Source organism: Medicago truncatula, chromosome 6, assembly GCF_003473485.1.
Source record: "Medicago truncatula cultivar Jemalong A17 chromosome 6, MtrunA17r5.0-ANR, whole genome shotgun sequence".
NCBI classification, from domain to species: domain Eukaryota; kingdom Viridiplantae; phylum Streptophyta; class Magnoliopsida; order Fabales; family Fabaceae; genus Medicago; species Medicago truncatula.
Window position 1 is genome coordinate 9,579,003 of NC_053047.1, and position 22,178 is coordinate 9,601,180.

A 22,178-nucleotide genomic window follows, 5' to 3' on the forward strand; every position below is an offset into this window, starting at 1 on the left:
TAATCATGTCTGACATTTGGACAAAGAGAATTGATCGTAGAGGATCCGAAGAGGAAAATCAATACCATTAAGCTTTAAACTAACCAAGTATAATTGAAGCGTTCAATGATTCTGCGCCACTCTATCTCTTTCAATCAATTACAGCAAATTAATCCAAGGTGAAAAGTTTTTAAAAAAAAATTGTAATCCATTATGACAAAATTGTAAATTCAGCTACATAAGATGATAATCTCGTTAAAATATCAATGGCTATATGATGATAACCACATTTTTTACCTTTTCTTGAATTTTCAGCAAGAGTAAATAGAAAACCAAAACTTTGATTACAATGAAATACCAGCGACTAAAACAAAACCTATAATAATAATGAGAGCGTATAGTCCAAATCTCAAAAACAACATTTACTCTAATTACAGGGTTTGTTCCAAATAGACAAGTTGTTAAGACAGCTCCGTAAAACAAAACCTATAATAATAATGAGAGTGTATAGTCGAAATCTCAAAAATAACATTTACTCTAATTATAGGGTTTGTTCTAAACAGACAAGTTGTTAAGACAGCTCCGTAAAACAAAACCTATAATAATAACGAGAGCGTATCGTCGAAATCTCAAAAACAACATTTACTCTAATTAAAGGGTTTGTTCCAAACAGACAAGTTGTTTAGACAGCTCGGTTGGTGAACTAAAGAACAACGGAAGAAATACTAACCACAAGATCTAGGGTTCAATTCAAACCCTAAAAACAACGGTTGCTAAACCAAAAACACTAAACACTAATCACATTAAAATTTGTCTATAATAAAAAATATATATACAATTCTAGGGTTTGACGCAAGAAGCATGTGACTTTTGACTGTGACAAAAATAATTGTTTAAAAATTATATAATATCGTGGTGGTTGGTGAAATGCATGCAAATGAGAGGGAGAAAAAAAAAAGTTTACCACTGACAGAAATGAGTGCAGTTTTGGAGCTATAAAGAAACTCAAATGTAATGTTTCAATTGGAAGAGAAAAAGAAAAAGAAAGAATGAGAAATGTGTATATATTTTGAGGCAGTCAACATTTTGACTATATACTCACATCATATAAATGTTGACCGTCTCACTAAATTCTCTTTCGCATGAAATTTAAGCGTATTAGATTTTGAAAACAAAGTTTTTTTTTTTATTTTTTTATTTTTTTTATTTTTTATCACAGAGTTTATTTATGTAACAAACTAACAAACCTAAATTCCAATTATTCAAAAAAAAATAAAAAAATAAATATTGGCCTAATATCGATGTTGTTAAATTTATTGTGTAATTAATGTATCTTGTCTAGAATATAGACCAAATGCATCATTTATGCAATGAATCAAAAAAGTCAAATATTTCTTATAAATAAGACCGGAGGGAATATTAATTTTAAAGACTTTAAAAACTATATAGAGTCTGAGCTGGATAAAATATCTCCCTCTTATCAAGCTTGTATAAATCAGCGGAGGAGAATCAAACATAAAATTTAGAGTGATTATACGCGTTATAGAATGTTGCATAATAATTAAGTATAAGTATAGTAACAAAATTAAGTGTAGCCCCCTAGTGCTACCACACCTTCACAAGTAGGTCCATCTTTAGTTAAGTTGTTGTCTAATTATCTCAAGCATCACCACATTATAAGATTTTAACTAAAAGATATTATAAGATAGTGACAAAATAGACTTGTTATATTTTATTGGCTTGTCAAGAAAAAAGTTGAAAATTAAATGTGTGACTTTTTATGGCTTTCTGACAACTACTACTGGGTTGCATTTGTTTTTTCATTTTTCTACAAAGACAGGGTTGTATTTGTTGGTATCCAAGGAGTTGTAATTCATTTCCAACGAATTTTTGAAATCGACGATAAAAAATAAATAAAAAATCGTGATCGTTTGACAAAGAATCACCCACCGTTCAACTAGTGTCAAATTTTTATTTTGACGAAAGTTTTTAATGACATTAGTTAATCAATATATTCTTCTTTTGTCTCTATGGTTGAAAAGACAAATAATCATTAAAATTGAAAAACACACACAAATATATATATAGATCGAGATTTGAACCTCAATCATAACATCCAATCTAATAATTTTGATATTTTTTATCAATTGAAGTAGAACTTATGAACTAATGATATATTCTTTCTAATTTTATTTTTGTTATATTTATTTCTAATCTCATTTTTTAAAAAGTAATCGTGCCCTCCTGATTTCTTTCAGATATATATTTGCAGAAATAAAGAAAAATAAGAAAAGTAAGATAATACCGAACAAGGTGAGTGTCAAAGATAACTCATATTTTTGTTCCATTTTGCATTAATATGAATGGTGTTGAATCCAAAAATTGGGATAATTGATGTTTAGCCCTCACATTGCTGAAAAAGCCTCCATTTATGGAAAGACAGTGTTTGATGGAACAAACATATCGGAATGCAAATTATGATCGGCGTTTTTCTACTATAATCTCTTGGATCCTAGCAGTGGCGGAGTCAGAAAAAAATATCAGGGTGGACTACTAAAATTAACTATTGAAAAATTGTTTAAAGTCTCACAAATTAGACTTATAATTGAATTATTTAAATTTTTCGGGTGGTCCACTACACCAATTTGCGGAAATTTGGATCAACCGAAACCTAAAACCGACGTAAAATTGTTTAAATCTCACAAAATAGACCTATAATTGAATTATTTAAATTTTCGGGTGGGCCACTACACCACTTTGCAGGAATTTGGATCAACCAAAACATAAAACCGATACAAAATTGCATAAAATCTCGCAAATTAGACCTATAATCGTTGATTTTTTAATTTTTCCGGATGGGCTGTGGCCCACCCCAGTCCATGAAGGGCTCCGCCACTGGATCCTAGGTATGGATAGGCTTTCTTCGAGCCAGAGCAACCTGGTGGAGCTAGCTAAATAGGAATAATATGTTTGAGTTTGTATAACTTAGTGGTTCTCTGTCCGATTAGATGGACTGACCTTCCAAAGTCAGTTTTGAAGAGTTGAAAAAGAATTGATCCAAATTTGATGAAAAGTTCATTACATTTCAACTGTCCAACATTACACGATGAATTTGTTAAGAGTCCCACATTTAATCATATTTGACTAAAAGTTTATTTTGTGGAGGTTAAATTATACCAATATAAAATCTAAAGATAGTATCACAACCCATCCAAGATTAATTTACTGCGTTGTTCCTTATCATGTCATTAGACTACACTTCAAATGTTCAATAATGGACATGGATCGAGTGAGTTGAGAGTCACACACTGAATTAGATATATCTAATCTAACAAAACAACTTTTATAATAGAGTTAGGGTAAACTCAACTTTTATAATTTGATTCATCCCTAAGTTACATGTTCTTTAAATGTTTCAATAAATTTGTTTAGCTTATCTAAAAATTTAAAACCTAAGGCAATAGATTTAGATAGGGTATCATATATGATAGCGAATATTCGTGAGTTTTCAGAAACTAGTTGGCCCAAAATTTATTTTGATATGATATGATATGATTGTGTATACGGTAGTTGTGAGAAAGGGATGATAATGAAATTGGTAGAACCAATGGTTAATATGTAAGCATATGCCATTGCCAATGGTTGGAAGTTTGGATTTATGAAAGCCACACATGCATACATGAGATTAGACATATTGTATATGTCATCACAGGTTAATGTCTCCTCAAATATAAAAGAATAAATTGATGACAAGAAAGTAGCATCTATACCCAAATCTAAAATAACACAACAAAAACCACATGTTCAATATAAACCTTGTTTATTCCTTTTTGAGCCAAGAAAATGTTAGAGGATGAAAAGCTTGCCATTTCAATTTTTTTAAGGAGGTAAATTAGCCTATTAAATTAACACCGAAGAAAATCGAATATGAAAATTTAAGAAGAGCACATTCTAAGATCTCAAAGATAATACCGAAAAGAATCGAATATAAGAATATATTTTTGACATTGTTGTTTAGAAACCCTAAATTCTGAAGATATTTTATAGCGGTTACATTACATCAATCATTTCATAATTTCGTTTAAAAGAATCTGAATTCAAATTCTACCTAAAAGTGAAATGAATTTTTTATAGGAAAAAGTGATTTAAATTTCATTGAGTAAGTGAGAGCATTCTACCAACATAAAATAGGGAATAAAATTGAGTATCGATTCCCCTAGGTACTTACCCGAACAATATATTCTTCTGATTCATAAAATTTCATGCATGTTACCACTTCAAAAAATTCCTATCTACTTTTTTGATTTAACAAATAATACACCCATGCATATATGTTGAAATAGCACATAGAAATAGTAGTGGTTATATCTATAACGTACAATGTTCCTTTGAGACATTATATATAGGGAGAGGGAGAGAAACACATTCAATATATGTTCCCAACAAAAACAAGTATAACATGTTAGGGTGGAGACCTTGGAAAACAAGAATTCCTAATGCTTTGTCTGTAAGTGCATGCCAATCTTCCTTTCTCAAAAGATATAATATATTAATAATACACCCATGCATATATGTGGACTAACTTGTATATATGTCTCTATTCATATCTTTTATTACACTTAGTGTGTCTATTTTATAATATATTGCTTCTATATAAAATATTAATCAAAAATTAAATATTATTTGTTTACTTTTCATTTGTAATATGTATTAGTTTTGGTAAAGATAAAATACAAAAAAAGGTCACACCAAAATCTTATATCTTCTTATATATTGGCGAAAAAATGAATTAATTGACAGCAAAATTAATATGAAATTAATCGCATCATTAAACTTTATATAGCAAGTGAATTAGAAATAATTTTTTTGTCTTTATTTTTGTTGCTAATTTTTTTTTTAAAAAAATATTAATTACTTTTTGTGCAAAAATCTACTAAAAATTGAGTTCATCTACTTGCCTATGATTGACATTAATTATTTGTTAATGTATATGGTTGTAGATTGTTGAACTTAAGGTGCATATGGATTGTCAAGGGTGTGAAGAAAGAATAAGAAGGGTCATCTCCAAATTAAATGGCAAGAACCTTCTCTAATCCCTACATTCCTCTCTATTTTTTCTTCAAAACACAATGTGAGGCAACTTGTAAATTAAGGAAACCTTTGATCTGATTAGATCGAATAATACATTAGTGAATAATCTATTAAATTAATGTACCAAATTTTAAAGAATAATAATAATCTACCATTGTGTCAAAAAAAGAAAGAATAAAATCTATCATTTGAGTCAACAAATTCATCAACCAGACAACATGTGACACTTGTTTAGGTATCCATCCATGTTGGCTAGATAGTGACACTTTATGTTAGACATGTATAGTGAGTATGTCAGCTACTTTTTTTTTTTACATGTTACTATCAACAAAAATATTTAATTAAATTGTGAATATGAAGAGAGGAAAAAAAACTATTATCGAGAGAGTTTTGTCATCCATATATTTCAAATTGACTTGAAGGATTAATATTCATACGTAAAATTAGGAGTGGGTAAAAAAACTAAAAAAATTGAACCGAACTGCTGACTTGAACCGAATCAAACTAAAAAAAAAAAAAACTGAATTATTACTATCAGTTTTGGAAGTGAACTAAAACAGTCCGGTTCAGTCCAAAACAGTTTGGTTCGGTTTGAAACTATTTGGTTCGATTTTACCTTTTACAATTCGATTTTGTTTGGTTTTTTATATTTTTTTTCAATGGTACTAATAATAACAGTTTAGTTTGATTCGGAACAGTTTGGTTCGGTTTAGAACAATTTGATTCAATTTAAAATGCAAACAATTTGGTTCGGTTTAGTTTTCATCCCGAACCGAACCATGCCCACCCCTATGTAAAATATCTAATTTATACCAACGGACGTTGGTCTAGTTGATAAGATATTTTGTGGCATCGTACCACGACAATGATGCGTATTTTGTTGAAAGCTTTCTCATGAGAAATTCGGAGTTTGGTCAGGATGTAATAAAGTTTGGTCGAGAATTGGTCAAACTAGAAACTGAACTCAGGTTTTCCTGAATAATTCATCCTTAGTGGAGCTTATTAACCACTTGAGCTCAATTGCTTGGTTACATGAACTTGTATAAAATAGTTATATACAAAAGTATTGTGACATAAAAAATATTGATAGCTTGAATGAATGCAGGTGTTGATAGTTTGGAGATAGACATGGAAAATCAAAAGGTAACCGTGACAGGATATGTAGACAAAAGCAAAGTATTGAGAATGGTGAGAAAAACAGGAAGAAAAGCTGAATATTGGCCATTTCCATATGATAGTGAATATTATCCATATGCTTCTCAATATTTGGATGAATCTACATTTACATCTTCATATAATTACTATAGACATGGTTTCAATGAGAGTGTTCATGGCTATTTTCCTGATCAAGTTTACTCAACTGTCCCTGATGAAACTGTTTTTCTATTTAGTGATGATAATGTAAATGCACCTTGCACCATCATGTAGGAGTGAATAATTAATTATATATTTGTGTTTTTCTAGCATATATAGAGAGCTTATGATTGTAATGTATGTTCAAAGAATTATGTTATTTTGAACTATGTACTATCTTTCCAATAAAGAGTAGTGTTATTTGAACATCAATTTATGTGATAACCAAATGGACAACCACATTTTTACACAGAAGTGTGCTTTGACATAAAAACCAAAGTAACAGAGAAAGAAAGTAAAATTATAATGTGAGTATGAGAGAGAAATTATCACAAAAATTGTTAAAAAATAGTTATACAAATATCATTTCTCTTTAATAAATGATATATGTGGTCTACATAATATCGTCATTTATTGAATGTATCTAAAGGGTAAAATTTTTATATTAAGTTTGATTTATTTTTATTTTTTTGGACTAAGTAGGTTTTTTGGAAGGGTTGGAATAAATAGTTATCAACTATTAATGTTTATCCTTCAAAAAATAAAACTATTAATGTTTAATCATTCAAATAAAATTTCACCATTACGATCATTAGAATTATAATATTTTTTACTAGTTTAAAAATATTAACAAATAATTTCGTATTTTTGTTACAGAATGATTTAAATTTTTTACAGAATAAATAGTTAAAATCATTTCATATATTCAATACAAAATATTTTCAAAACAAATAGTTACTTACTATTTAACTTATATTTACAGAATCAAATCATTCTCATATCTCTCAAATAATTATATGATACAACAGAAAAAGTTACTAAGAGAAAGTTGTTATTTATAGATGAAATTAAGCTTAGTGAGGTTTCATTTAATTTAACTACAATACTACATCATAGATTGGAGCTACAGACACTAATCTATTTCTCTGCTACTTGCAAATGAAGCACTTAAATTATCTATAAGCTCGAGGAAGGTCTTTTGATTTACATAGGGAAGTGTTGTAGAATGTTATATCAACCGGTGCTGCCGGATAAATCGCCAGAAAGTGCACTTCCATATGAAACTGATCCTGTTTGTGAAGTGCTGCCGGCTCGAGCTTTCTGGAACTGTCGTATCCGGAAAGCGTCTTGAGGAAGTGGTTGGCTTTGGACAGATTTAGTATCATCTTCCTCTTGGCCTGAACATTATTATAACAAATAACAATCACAGTGAAAATGGAATTTTGATGTGAAAACATAAAGAGGAAAGCTAAAAGTACATTTATGTATATTTGATTATTTGTGTCTAATCTAAGAGATGCAATTAATAATTTTCGTAATTGACGTAAACTCATCGGTTAGTTGTACAAGAGGGAAACTTGGATTATAAGGTATGAAGCACTGCCGACATGACTCTGACACGAACACGTCAACACGAATAAAAATTTGATAAAATGAAAATTGAACGTAATCACATGTGTTGGTGTCATGTTGATATCAAACAGTGTCAGTGCCACTTTGTTACAAGTTGTTGGTGACATGCTGTATGTTTTTTCTATAAGCACTTCTAAACAGTCTCGCAGATTTTATGTCAGATGTAAAGCAATCCAAACAGGTCCAAAATAAAAAAGAAAAGGCAAAAGAAAATGTAAGCATAAAGTATAGTCGAAAAGGATTATGCACATACTGTCTAACTGTTTCCTTTTCCCATATTGCTTTCTACCGGGTTGCATGTGAGATAAGCCACTTTGAACAGGGTGAGACTTGCTTGAACCAGAAAGTTCACTTGTAGCAGGAGCAGGACCTGCCGGTAATTGTGATGGTATTCCAACTTTAACACTTTGTCCTGTTGGAAGGTCGCTCTGCAAACAAATTGATAGCACGATATCCACGTTTGGCGTTGGACCTGCAAATTTCAAACACGGTTGTCGGCAATGTTTAGATACCATACACTTCAAAAATGGAAGACTATATATAGGTATCCGATACATGTCTGATGCGTATCCAAAGAGTATCCGATAATAATTTAAACTATTTTACAAAATACTTTTGCCGATACTTTTCAGATACGTCTTCAACGCTTATTACCAACTAAAGACACATTTCTCATATGGATATGATTCATATTTAATACATATTGACAAGTTCACAAATGATACGTCTAGTTTCCAATCAAATGCATGTTTTTAGATTGCCTATAAAATAGCGAAAAGAATGTACTGTATGAACGACAGGAAATCAAAGTTAACAGAACTATTGAAAATTACCGTCAACTGAAGGTAGGTTTGCTAAAAATGCAACCAAAGCAGGTGGTGTAGCTTTCAGAATTTCATCAAATGCATTTGTTCCAGCAGCACCTGTCCCTGGAAATTGAAAAGTTAACAAGCTATCATTTTCACATTGTTCGCTTAGAACCATAATGTCAAAATTTTATAAGATACTTCCTTATATACTAAAATATAGTTACTGGATTTCAAAGGTTCAAAAATATTTTATTAATCTGAACATAAAAGGTTCGTAAAACATGTCTTTTATAATAAATTTGGATATCATGAGTTGTAAGCACGAAAAGAAAGAAAAAAATTCAATCACCAAAAAATATTCAAATTTCAATCAAGATGAGTTACATACCTGGATTATGCTTTGGATCATATATCAACATCTTTGAAGTATCAGGATAAACAACCTTTGAAGATGTAGTTGAAATACTTGCAACAGGTCCCTTATCTGCAAATATAGTGTATCATTAACCACATAATAAGAAACCAAGTTCATGAATGAAGATAATACCTATAAAAGTTGTTCCATTAAGCATAATAGACTTCTCCACTTTCTTCGTATTTTTGACAAGCCACTAAAAAAGGTAGAAATTAAAATGAATTACTATATAAACACAAGAATTTGCACGAGACAGATGTTTGAAACGAAGAATGAGAGACAGTGAGAGAGACTCTAACAGAGTTAAATCTGAACTGTTTTGTATATTTATTAGTTTTATTTTTGAATAAATGTTCAGTATATTTATAGTTAGAAAGACGTAACTAACTTCTAACTGAACTGCCAGCTGTTGCTAACTGCCCGTAACAGAATTCTGACTAGGGGAGATTGGAATAAAACTTCTACTCCTTCCTTGTTTTGTTAACTTTCATCGAATTTTCACATTCTTTTGTTCATTTTTTATACTCTTACTAAGCACTATCATTCACCTTCGTAACTTGAAACAAGTACATATTTTCATATTAAAATAACACTGAGATTGCCTTTATAGTAGTGGCCTCAATTTCAGTTGAGAGAATAGATTATTGGAATATTAAACCTATAATATAATAATCGATGTCAAAATAAGGCTTAAACATACGATACCATGGTTAGACACAATTTTTTGTGATCTTTCACCTAACAGCTAATGCTTTCAAGAGAACATAGTTACAACAAGCAGCATATTATTCGTACACAAACTGGTACCTCTTGCCGGGATAAATTATCAAGATCATTCGAAGAGCACGGCCATAGATCCATGAAGCTATATCGTGATACAACATCTTGCAGAGAACTCTCCGATGCTGCTGTTGCTTCTTCACCAAATGCCTCTTTCCTTCTTTGCTCAACCTACATATGATACATGGATAAGTTATCAAAAATGATTACCATCCATCTGTGTACATGGATAAATAATTTACAACTAAAATCAATATTCTCCCTCAAGTTCGAGTATATATATTAATCTATGTAAAACAGATGGAAAACTCTACAAATCATATATCCCAATTTTTTCCATCAAGGATTTCCTTTCATATGATCAATGATTACGAAAAAGCAAGTCAGACGCAAAAGAAACAACTGGACGTAGCAAGGTAAAAGTTGTATTCAAACGAATAAGAAAGTACTACCTTAAGCATGCTAGCAAGATCCCCATAAGTTTGCTCAAATTTAACGAACCTTTTCCAAACCTACAAGTGAAATTAGTTGCAATGAAATTGAACATCAGAAAACAACTACTAAACATTTTCCAACTGAATAAGCACATAAATTATGAGCAACATTAATACTATACAACATCGAATTAAATACCTACTGAATCTTAATAAAATATTGGCATGAACCATGCATGTACTTGGTTACTGTATTTTAAGGCAAAATAAATCATGCATCACATATTGGTTCTCAAAATGGAACATAACCTTGTCAACCAAGTACTACAAAGATTCCAGAATATTTTTTGAAGGAACAAGGAAATAAGAGTCAAGGCCAACCTCAACTGAATCCTCTAGAGGAAGTGAACTCAATGCCCTCTCAAATAAAGCACGTATATTTTGATCATCGTTCAAACGTATCAAGAAATCAGCATATCTGAAACATCATGAAAATATTATTAAATATTCAATCACCATTTTTTTCCATTGAAAAAGAATTATTGTTAAGAGGAATAAAGAAAAGCATAACTCGTGAGACGATAAAGTTTCCATACTCCAATATTGGCATAATACATCAAAAAAGCAACGCAAAACAAGATTAATCAGAGCTGGGAGAAAGTAGAACTCACTCAAGAATATAAACGGGCTCGTGCATAAAGTGTTTTAATCCTGCTTCGAAAACATTATGAGCCATCTGCATGGATAATCCGAATTATTTTATAGACATTAAAACAAGACTCCAGTGCTTAAAATAACAAGCAAGAAACACGATAGTTAGCAATGTTCCCTTATTTTAATTCATTTTGAGACCCAAATGCAATAACAGTATGCACAAAATAAGGAAATAGTAAGACCTTGGGATCTTTGTCAAGACAAAAGGCCACTGACGCGTAAGCCACATAAACATGATATGTACACGACGGGGATTTGCGAGCATCCAGAAAGTACTTCCTAGCTGGTTCAACACCTTCGGTTCTTCTTAGAAAACGAATGAACTGTAGCATGAAACAGTAAAACACATAAATTTCGGACCACACCATGCAGCAGTATATTTACAGATTTTGAAAAGTATCCAACACTTCTACTACTATTGAGCATATTAAACAAACTATTTGACATACTTGAATATGTGCAAGTGCAGTTGCATTCTCACTGTCTCCCAAAAGGTTTTCATATATTTTCTTTGCAGCCTGAAACAAAACAAGATAACAACGAATAAGAACTCCTTAATATTAAATAACCAATGAAGACAGGACGAAAAAACAATGAGTAAGATATCATGACACATACGGGCGCCTTTTACTAGATCCAAAGTATGAAGCCTAAAAAATTATTATGGCTCCAAATACATACATTCCTAAATAATAGACTTTTCCATGAAGGTACTAGATTAGATGTTAGAGACACAACTGGCCGACTATTAACAGATTTAAGCCCTGCCTCACACGAGGCAAAACCCAGATATTGAGAGCAGAAGCAAGATCAAGCCCGCTCTAAAACCAAATTGAGAAGAAACTAGAAAGGATTTAGGAGAGGTTTCAACGAATTACTAGTACTAAGGTTTCAACAAATTACTAGTACTAAGCATCATTGATATGCACATACAATAAGAAATGCATTTTACATTTATAGGATGAATAGTAAAAATTAACAATTTCCTGAGACTCTAATTTTTCAAATAACACATGAAAAAATTCCACAACACATAATACCATTAATCACTATCGTTTCCATCACATATTTCTATCCGGTAATACCTGAATTGCTCCACGGGATTCCTCTAGCTCTGCATAAGCATATCGCAGCATTTCTGAATCTGTTCACAAATGAAATGACAGAGCAATGAAATGAAAGGTAAAAAATGTAAGGTCAAGTAAGACACATTAATGTATAATTATGAGCTACACCACACTCCACCAAAGGATAACAATGGAGCCTTAACTGATATAAAGCATTCACCAAAGATTAAGACAAGCTAATACAAGAGAAGGTTTTCACATAGAGACTCAAGAAAATGTTGTGAATAAAAACGATATGCAAGCACTAACAACAATATCTGAAAAGTAAGCAGAATTAACAAAAGAAAAGTGTCACTTACCAGGAAGAGCCTTTAGAGACCTTTGAAATACTTTGATTGCAGCATCTATCGAACCAGCTTTAGCATGCCATGTAGCATAGTCATACCATACATCAGGATAATGGTACAAATACATCAGACACTGTATACCAGAAAAATACAGTAAGAAATTCCACAAGTAATATAATAAATATCACCACAGTAAAACACAAGGATAATGATGTTCCCAATCCTACTTCTTTTTCGAAAAAAATTACTTGTCAGGAAACAACAAATCCCTACCCACTTAGACACAAGTAAAGAAAGAAATAGGGTTATGTTACCCTCCCCGCGAGTAAATAGTAGCTTCCTAAATTAGAAATTTGTTTTATAGAAAAATCGTCTAGGATTAAGAGTTCAAGTAGGTGATAAGATATGATTCTCTTCAGAAATAGTTTACAAGAACATAATTCTACATATTGAAAAATTGATACTATTTAAAGGATAAAAGGAAAGAAAAAATATATTTCCTAGTACCTGCTCATAAGTAAATATAACTCGTTTGTTGGAGGAAGCAATGTCTATTCTCTGTGGATTTCCTCTGAAACAAAGAATGGTTGAATACAAAATGTTACGTAAACATCGTCAGATAAATCAATGAGACGAAGGAACTAGATTCATCTAGCAAGCATTTCAAAATGATAAGTTTTGTCAAACATCAACTCTCCCAAAAGCTTAAGTTGTTATATGGAGTCTCGAGAATGGTTTTACATTTCTATTCTTTCGAAAGTTCTGTTAAGAATCTTGGATTAGGAATATAGAAATGAAATATCATTAAGTTAAATATATAAAACCATACTAGATCCCCAACCTAGCAACTTAAGCTTCTTCAGTGTATCGGTTATTATATGGAATTAGAACCTCCATTTACGAGTGGTCGAGACTTTAACTTATTGATTGTAATGGATATTCATTCTTTCTTTGTTTTCTTTGATGTTTTTTTCATAGCTTCCAATTGATAGAACAGAAACAGTATGTTATTATTTTCAAACCTTAGGTTTCGGAGATTTTCAATTCAGTACTTCGTACATATAGTTGAATTGTACAAATTCAAAATAATATCAGTTTACAAGTGTTTCAACTAAATCCTTGTATCCACATTCTTCATAAATATATTAAATATAAGCACAGGTAAAGTGGATTTGTGCATTGTCTTTAGGGGTGGCCACAAATTGGTTTGGCTCAGGTTGAGGGTTAATCTTGATCCACATCAACACTTAAACTTAAAGAAAAAAGTTAAATTTAAGAGATTGAAAAAAGGAGATGCAAGCTTCTTACTTTTCAAAAGATAGAAGTTTCTTCCATGACATCCACTGCATTTCTTCCTGTCAGAAGAAACAAACACAACGATTTCGGAGGAAAATGATTATCGTTCCAAAACAATTTGTTAACAAAAACTGATAGCAACGATAACCAATATTTGCAGAGGAACAGAAATTTGCTTGCCTTGTGGGATCCAGTTGGTGGTACAGCAAGCATATTCCAATCAATTTCATCGAAAAACTTCTTCCGTTCTCTGTATACTGCCCTCGCAGAATTATATTTTGGTTGATATTCGGATATCAGTCCTTTAGCCTGCAAAACACCTTATCATCAAAATGTAGGCCTAAATAGAAACTACAGAATCACAACTACATACTATCAGATCAAGCATGATATATTACCAGCTTCTGGCTAACAGAACTTTCAAAACTATCATAGTCTTTCCAAAGTTGTTCAATGTGATGAGTAGGAGTAATAATAGCCCTCTGATAGACTTTCCTCACAACAGTCATCCGATGTGTTTCTTCTTGAGGGTGTGCAGCCTGCAATTGTAATCGACCCAAAATTTTGAAAAGTGATACCAAATTATGCACTGAGAAATGAGAATTGCATAACACAAAAGATTAACTAACCGGCAATGACTTTAGAAAGGCTATGTACTCCATCCACACAGGGCCTGATGCTATGTCTGATCCTGTTAGCACATCGTTAGAAAAATGTATCAATATATACATACAAAGATACATGCATATACACGCACACAACTAATTAATCTCTGCATAAACTAAGAAGCACAATTAATAAAAATAAGAGTTGACTGGACTCAGAAAAATTGGAAGTTACTGATGACTAGATTCAACAAATGATGAATGCCCTAATCGAATAATAGAATTATATCATATGTTTAGCGAGAACAAAAATTCTCCTAACAAAAAACAGAATCAGTTTCTGTTTTCGAGGTTAAAACTCAAACTAATGCAATTTCCTAATACCCCTTGTGCCTAAATCAGACCGTTTTTACTTCAATCTATCTCTTTGAAATTGGTATATTTCCATGTTGACTGCTCCTCATTCAGTAGGACTCTCTCCATTCAGTAAAAAGGCGCAAAAGGGACAAAGAGTTCTTCCAATACATTCAAGAACAGCATTGAAACCTTTGCACAATATGCAGTAGGCCGCATGGATCAACTACTGCCGGCTCTACAGTAGAGACACTACTCTGCTTACGCAAAGTTTTCCTATTGAGTCTCGATAACTCTTCCTCTCGCTAGAAACTCTGTTAGAATTCTTCTCACATGACCGAACCCACTTAGGTGAAATTCCATTAGCATATCATAAATAGGTGCTATAACAATTCAAAGAAAACTGAAATACAAAACCAATAGGACAATGGTAAACAACTTACCAACATAGCTGAGCATAAATTCAAAAGCTTTTTTTGTCTCTTCTTGACCCTCTGCCCCCTTCTTATCATTAACCTTTCTAATGAAACGAATATAACACCGCCTGTAAGCAAGGATAAAACCCAAGGTGAAACATCAAAACAAAAACATTGTTTGCATGTACTACAAGACGGACCTACCTAATACGTAGGGTAATTCATCCATTATCATACCGGAAAAAATTGATAATTGCAAATCAAACATTATGTCAATAAAGAATATTGGACAAAATATAAGAAACAACAGAAGTACTACCAGGTAAACGAAAGAAACAACAAAATACAAGAATTTTCAGAATGCAGATCAACTGCTAAAAAACCAAGTATCTCTCTAGATCTTCAATGATTTAACTAGAGGTGTCACGATCAGTAAATAGCCTAATCCTTTTAAAGTTTCCCTAGCAAGGATGCCCATAGATAACATTTGAGAAAGGCCACAGAAGTAAGCATACCAACTAAACTTTTAATATACCAAATTGCAAAATAAGTTAGCTCATTTTGGTTGAACAGGTTTTTACCTTTACAACTACAGGGTAGGCTTGCATCCTATGCTGCCTATCGTGGAAAATAACAATTTGTTCAAATTCTGCTACACGGACACTAGTCACTACAGTGCTATAGCGCCGCTATTTGACAGCACGTTATACTAAATAGTGTTTCGCGATGTTTAAATTCTGTTACGCGATAGCGCTACTATAACTTCTATTTGACGACACTACTTACATCCCATCATAAACCTCTCCGTCCATACCCCTAGGGGAAATTTCCATGTTAGATAGATCTACTAAGCCATCCTTCTTGGCGACCGACCAACAGTAAAGCATAGACTATTTCTTATTAGCATAGGCCTTAAATACACAAGAAATAGATAGTCCAATCTATGTCATTCTACGCTTTACATTGAGCTCTCTCATAAAACCAAAACCTTTCAAACAAGAAAACCAAAACCTTTCAAACAAGAAAACCAAAAGGGAGTAAAAGAAACTAATACATCAACCATTGCCATATTAAGATTAAGAGAACAACATACCAGAGAGGAACCTGAAGACAATTCAACAAACAGCGGCTAAAAATCTGTTTGATAGCATCATCATTATTTACAGCCATGTGTGCCTCCACATACTGCTTCCAAAACTTGGCCTGGACACAAATCCAAATAAGCATCATCAAAAACCAGTTCCATAGTAGTAGAGCCTTCCAAAATCACTCACAGAAGTAGTTTACTATAAAACACACGCAAAATCACATATTTCTTCTGCACACAACTAAACACTGAACAATAACACTTACAGCTGTTGGATATAACTGCAGAAGCTGCTCGTATATTGGTGTGGCTTCTGCAATAGACAAAGCCTAAACAAGAACAGAGAAACAACATCGTCAATGAGCAAAATGAACAAAGGGTCAAAGAATTACATATTTGGAAATAAAAACAGAAGTTGCTAGTATATATGGCTGTGGCCACTGCGAAAAACATGCTAAACAATTGAGAAACAACATTAATAAGCAATATAAACAAAAGGGTCAAAGAATTGCAAAGAGTTAGAAACAAACAAAAACTGAAACTGCTAGTAAATATCAGTGTTGTCATTCGCGGAAAATAGCAGTTTGTTTAAATTTCAATACACTACAGTGATATACCACCTCTATAACCGCAATTTGAGAACATTATATACTAAATTGCATAGCACGAAACAATGGCAGTTTCTTAAAATTCCGACAATGCTACAGTACTTTAGCACCGACATAGCAATTATTAGACAATGATTTGTAATAAATCGTTTATTGCAGAAGAATAGTTGTTTGTCAAATTCCACTGCCCTCTACAATTCGACAAAAGCTAAACAACTTGAATGAGCAATAGAAAACAAAAGGGTAAAACAACAAAAAAATTAAAACTTGGGAACCGGGACAAAACCTACTATAGCCGCTATTTGACAGCACATTATACTAAATCGCGTGTATTGCACAACAATGGTGTTATAGCGCCACTATTTAACAACACTTGCATATATAGGGGTATGTTTGGATTGGCTTATTCAAGCTTATCTACTTTTGTGAGAGCTTATGAAAATAGCTTATGACATTGTTAATAACCTGTTTTCAGCTTATTTTCTTAAGTTCTCTAAGACAGCTTATGAAAACAGCTTATAGCTTATACGAAAACAATTTAACTTTATTTTATCTTTTGATATAGAAATAGCTTATCCATAAGCGCTTATCATGATAAGTTGTTTATCCAAACAGGGTTTAATTGCGACCTTTACAATAGATAAAAGCTTATACATAAGGGTTTATCATGATAAGCTTAGAAATAGATTATCACATTGATATCTTTTGCTACAACAAACATGAATTATCAATAAAAAAACAAAAGGGTCAAAGAATTTGAAAAGAAAAACAAAAAAAGATCAAAACTTTAGAACTGGGTTTTTCACCTGAGCTTCATTAGCCAACTTTTCAGCGGATTCAACATTATACTTATCAACCATTGTTTTCTTTTCAATACCACCAACGGTTTTATCCTAAAAAGCATAAAAAAAAAACACAAAAAAGGATCAATTTTTTTTGTTGTGAAAATCGAATCAAGAAGAACAAACGAAAACGAAGAACAGTTATTTTCAGTATTTGAGTGTTACGAGTGAGAAGTAACGTGTTTGTTGTCGTCGTTCGGAGAAGACACAGATTTGGAACAAAAACTTATGTTACTGTTCTTCTTCGTACAAAAATATGTTATGTGTGAGAAGTAATCCTAAATGAAAATTGCTTTTTTGACATAGAAAACACAAGTAAAATACTTTTATGCCCCCAGCGGTTGTTAACTACCGCTGGTAGAAGCGCCGGCGGTTAACTGATGCTGGCCCAGCGATCGTTAACTGCCGTTGGTTTTTTCCCCCAAAATCAGAAAATCCCTACCTCTCCTATTCACTCATCACCTTATATCATCTCCATACCATACCTCAAAAAAATCTCATTTTAAAATTTGTGCCAAAATCTTGCTTCCAAATCATTGTTGATCGATTGCTAGGACGTTCCTTCACACAATATGCATCAAAGAACAGGTATTACAACGTTAAAATCCATTACATTTGATTGATTTTTTGAGTTTTTTTTTTTTTTGTTCTGTCACGAGCTGTAGCGGCAGTTAACCACCGCTCGGTGTGAGCGGCTGTTAACTGCCGCTGGACACTTAGAAATTTTTGACAATTTTTCAAATAGCAGTGCTACTGCCCAAAAAAAAAAATCACAAATTTTTTTTCTTCTTTATTTTATGTTATTATATGATATTAGATACATGTTTATTAATTAGTTTAGTAATTGTATGTTGTTTATTTATAGATAAGGTTGAGAATGCGAGTTATGATCCGGGTGATCGAAAACCTAGAGTTGTCGATTCCATTAAGGTTGAAGCTCCCGCTAAGATCGAAGCTTCCGTTAAAGTTGAGGCTTCAAGCGTCAATTCCGATGTGTGGAAACTTCGTGACAACGAAGTGGACACGGCTCATTTATTTTCGACCTGAGACACATGGAAAGATAAAGACGAATTGCTCGGTTGGGTCCGCCGACAAGCAAATAGGGCTGGATTTATGGTTATCATTAGAAGATCTTGTGAAGGTAGAAATGTTATGTTGGAGTTGGTTTGTGAACGGAGCGGCGAGCACAAATTATTGAAGACAAAAGTGAAGCATGAAGCAACGGGATCAAGAAAATGTGGGTGTTTGTTCAAGGTGCGTGGATATGTCGTGAGGGAAAACAATGTGTGGATTTGTCTAACAAAAGTGAAACCAAAAAATATTTTGACTAATTTGAAGAAGAAAAGGAAAGAGTTCATCACAAATATCAAGCAAGTCTACAATGAACGTCACAAATTCAAAAAGGCAAAAAGGGGTGACTTGACGGAGATGCAATACCTAATCTCAAAGTTGGAAGAGAATGTATATGTTCATTACGTAAGAGAAAAACCAGAAAGTCAAACCGTTCAAGACATATTTTGGACTCATCCAACATCGGTAAAGTTGTTTAACACTTTTCCGACTGTTTTGATCATGGATTCCACGTACAAAGCCAACTTGTATAGAATGTCATTGTTTGAAATAGTTGGAGTCACCTCAACCTATTTGACATATTCGGTTGGTTTTGCATTTATGACGGCGGAGAAGGAGGATAACAAAATTTCAACTTGTATAAAATTTTAACTCTTCATGAAACTATTATCATAGGTAACAAAATTTTGTTTAAATTTGAAGATAACAAGAAACAAATTTTGTTTTGAAACAAAACAAACAAACTTTGTTTAAAAAAAACAAATTTTAGTTTTCCAAATATATAGCATTAATTAGTTTTATTGAAAAATATAAGAATAATTGACAAATGGTATAATTGACAAATCATACCCTTAAAATACTAAAACGACAGTTAAATAAGAACGAAAAATTCACCCTAAAACGACGGTTAAAAAGGAACAGAGGAAGTATATATGTTATTTGCATTGAAAGTTAAGGGTAATTTTGGAAGGGCAAAAAGACAACCTAAAAGAGATGAAAGATGCTATTTTCTTTAGTTTGATGAGACCTAACCTTTAGTTTGATGTTCGATGAAGCTTAAAATGTGATGATTTTCAGCAAAAATCCTCAACGGTTCTGCCGATGTGTGATTTTTAGATTTTAGGGTGGGAGAGAGAGGTTTTCAGGGTAACAATTAAATTTTGTAAATGGGGAAGTTTCTAATTTTGTGTTATATATAAGGAGGTTTCGAATTTTATAATCCTTAAACTCTGTTTGGATTATAAATTCCAAATAAATAGTAGTTTTGAAAAGAAAAATAAAAATAGAGCGCGCGAGAACTTCATCAAATCTTAAAAAAAAAATATGGGTAATAAACCGGTCAATTAACCCGGCCCATCTTGACAGCTATGTATAAAACTCTTCCAACTATTTATGTATAATCACTCAAGTTGAAAAATCATAATTTTAGTATTAGGTGTAACAGTGTGCAACAGTAACAGAGTACTAACAAAATTTTACGAAGAAGAAGAACAGTAACTTGTTCTAAATCTTTGTCTTCTACGAACAACAACAACAAACACTTTTGTTACTTTTCATACGTAACTCTCAAATACATGTATAATTGTTCTCCTTCCTTTTCGCTTGTCCTTTTAATATGTGTAATTTTGGTCCGCAACTTATGTGTTCTTCATATTAATTAATATTGGTTAATTCTTGTATCATGTATAAAACGAACGCAAGCTATATTTTGTAATGGAGAGTGTGATGAAGTGGTACCACAAGATCAAATATCGAAAAAATATTGAGATTTCCTTCAAGATATAAATTTTTTTAGTTGCATTGTTGATGCTCGAGAAAAAACTTTAATTTTTTTTCTTCCACAAAATACCAATATGGATAATTAAGTTATTGTATTTTTATTATTGCACTTATGTTGCAGAAGACGACAATATGTTCCTTATCAAATACCAATATGGAGGATATATTTCTTACCAAAATACCAATATGGAGGATATATTCTTTATCAAATATGTATTTATATATATTTTTATAAAAAATTATTTTATTGGTGACATGTGACACTATGATAAAGCATACTCAACAACATTTTTATTGGTCCTTTAACTTAATTCTTTATTTCAAAGTGGTCCCCTAACTATAAAACGTCTAAATTTGGTCCTTTATTTCTGCTTCCGACAGTCAAATTGGTTCTCTCCATATTAATTTTTTTGGAAAAACCGTTAACTTTGTCCACGTGTCATTTAAGATAGATGATCAATGATTGGATTTGAAAAGTACATGAATATATAGTGGACTCACAAATGTAACGCCCGTTTTGATTTATTTAATTATTAAGATGAGTTTAGAATATATTTATATGATTTTTGATGATTTATATGATTGGTGTGATTTATGTGATTTAATGAGTTGTGACTTATTTTATTGTTTAATAAAATAAGATTTGAAAATAAAATAAATATTGAGTTGAGGGGTTGTTTTGAGATTTTAGAGAGTTTTGGGGGAGAAAGAGGAATAAGATAAAATAGATAGAGGAGATATAAATAGGAGAGACCTAGTTTAGAAAAAATAGTACGTACGATCAGTTTTTGGAGAAAAGGGAGAAAAAGCCAAGAGAAGAGAAAGAGACCAAGAAAGCTACGATTTTGATTCTTAAGGTAAGGGTGAGACTAGCATTCAATTCTATTAATCTATATAATTATGATGGTCGTATTTAACAAGTGTAGGATTGAATTAGAGAAGTTGGAGAATTAGGGTTAAAGAGAGAAATTGAGGATTAATTGATGTAGAACTGTTAGATTGATGTAGAAACTGTTTACAGACCTTAGATAATCCATAGAATGATTACAGAAATTAGTTTTGAGGTTTAAACCATGTGAATATGTGAATTTTCGTGAAAACTGCACTTCTGCCCGAGCCAACATTCATCGCTCGCCTCCCGAGTGATGATCCTCGCCACAGCGAGGGATGAACTTCATCGCTCGCCTCGCGAGCAACTTCTTCTCGCCTCGCGAGTCATACCCTGCAGCTCGCCATAGCGAGCAGTTCACTCGCCATAGCGAGTGTGACCAGTGAGTCAACATGATTTTGTAGTTTTGACCCTTAAGTCGAACTTTAGATGATTCTGAGTGCCTGAACAGATATAATAATGATTAGACAAGTTTCTAGATTGATATTGAACCTGGGAAAGTTTAAAAATGGATTTTTGGATGAAAAATATCAAATTCCCGAGAGCACCCAGTTCCTAGTTCACCAAGGCGAGTTGCTTACTCGCCAAGGCGAATGCCTTTTTCCTGAACTCGCCATAGCGAGTAGAGGCTCTCGCCTCACGAGCTCATGAGAGACAGAACACCTTGTTAGGTTTATTGTCACCTTTGTCGCACGAGTTGATGTGAGTTGATCTTAGAGGTAAGAAACTAATTTGTTTATCTTGCAGTTATTGTTTCAGTAAGCCTGAATTATATGATTTAATGTTATATAATTATATATACATTACATGAATTATGTTTGATGTTGTG

The 22,178-nt window shown here is 32.3% G+C and overlaps 2 protein-coding genes across 2 annotated transcripts; one reads left to right on the forward strand and one right to left on the reverse strand.

Annotated features, from left to right (window-relative positions):
- Positions 1-4,353: 4,353 nt before the first annotated feature.
- Positions 4,354-6,585, forward strand: LOC11407703 (heavy metal-associated isoprenylated plant protein 45). Its single transcript, XM_003618871.3, has 3 exons — positions 4,354-4,486; positions 4,980-5,055; positions 6,176-6,585. Exons 1-3 carry the CDS (start codon positions 4,439-4,441, stop codon positions 6,496-6,498), a joined length of 447 nt encoding a protein of 148 aa, XP_003618919.1. The 5' UTR covers positions 4,354-4,438; the 3' UTR covers positions 6,499-6,585.
- A 597-nt stretch (positions 6,586-7,182) lies between these two features.
- LOC11408840 (cleavage stimulation factor subunit 77) lies at positions 7,183-17,922 on the reverse strand. The gene is made up of 23 exons (XM_003618872.4): positions 17,776-17,922; positions 17,575-17,661; positions 16,427-16,489; positions 16,167-16,276; positions 15,101-15,201; positions 14,328-14,389; positions 14,097-14,237; positions 13,879-14,007; positions 13,711-13,757; positions 12,910-12,973; positions 12,415-12,535; positions 12,074-12,132; positions 11,438-11,506; positions 11,171-11,311; positions 10,946-11,010; positions 10,656-10,752; positions 10,293-10,352; positions 9,868-10,011; positions 9,193-9,256; positions 9,034-9,129; positions 8,670-8,765; positions 8,090-8,308; positions 7,183-7,601 (listed from the first exon to the last, which is right to left on the reverse strand). Exons 2-23 carry the CDS (start codon positions 17,626-17,628, stop codon positions 7,438-7,440), a joined length of 2,166 nt encoding a protein of 721 aa, XP_003618920.2. The 5' UTR covers positions 17,629-17,661; positions 17,776-17,922; the 3' UTR covers positions 7,183-7,437.
- Positions 17,923-22,178: the final 4,256 nt, after the last annotated feature.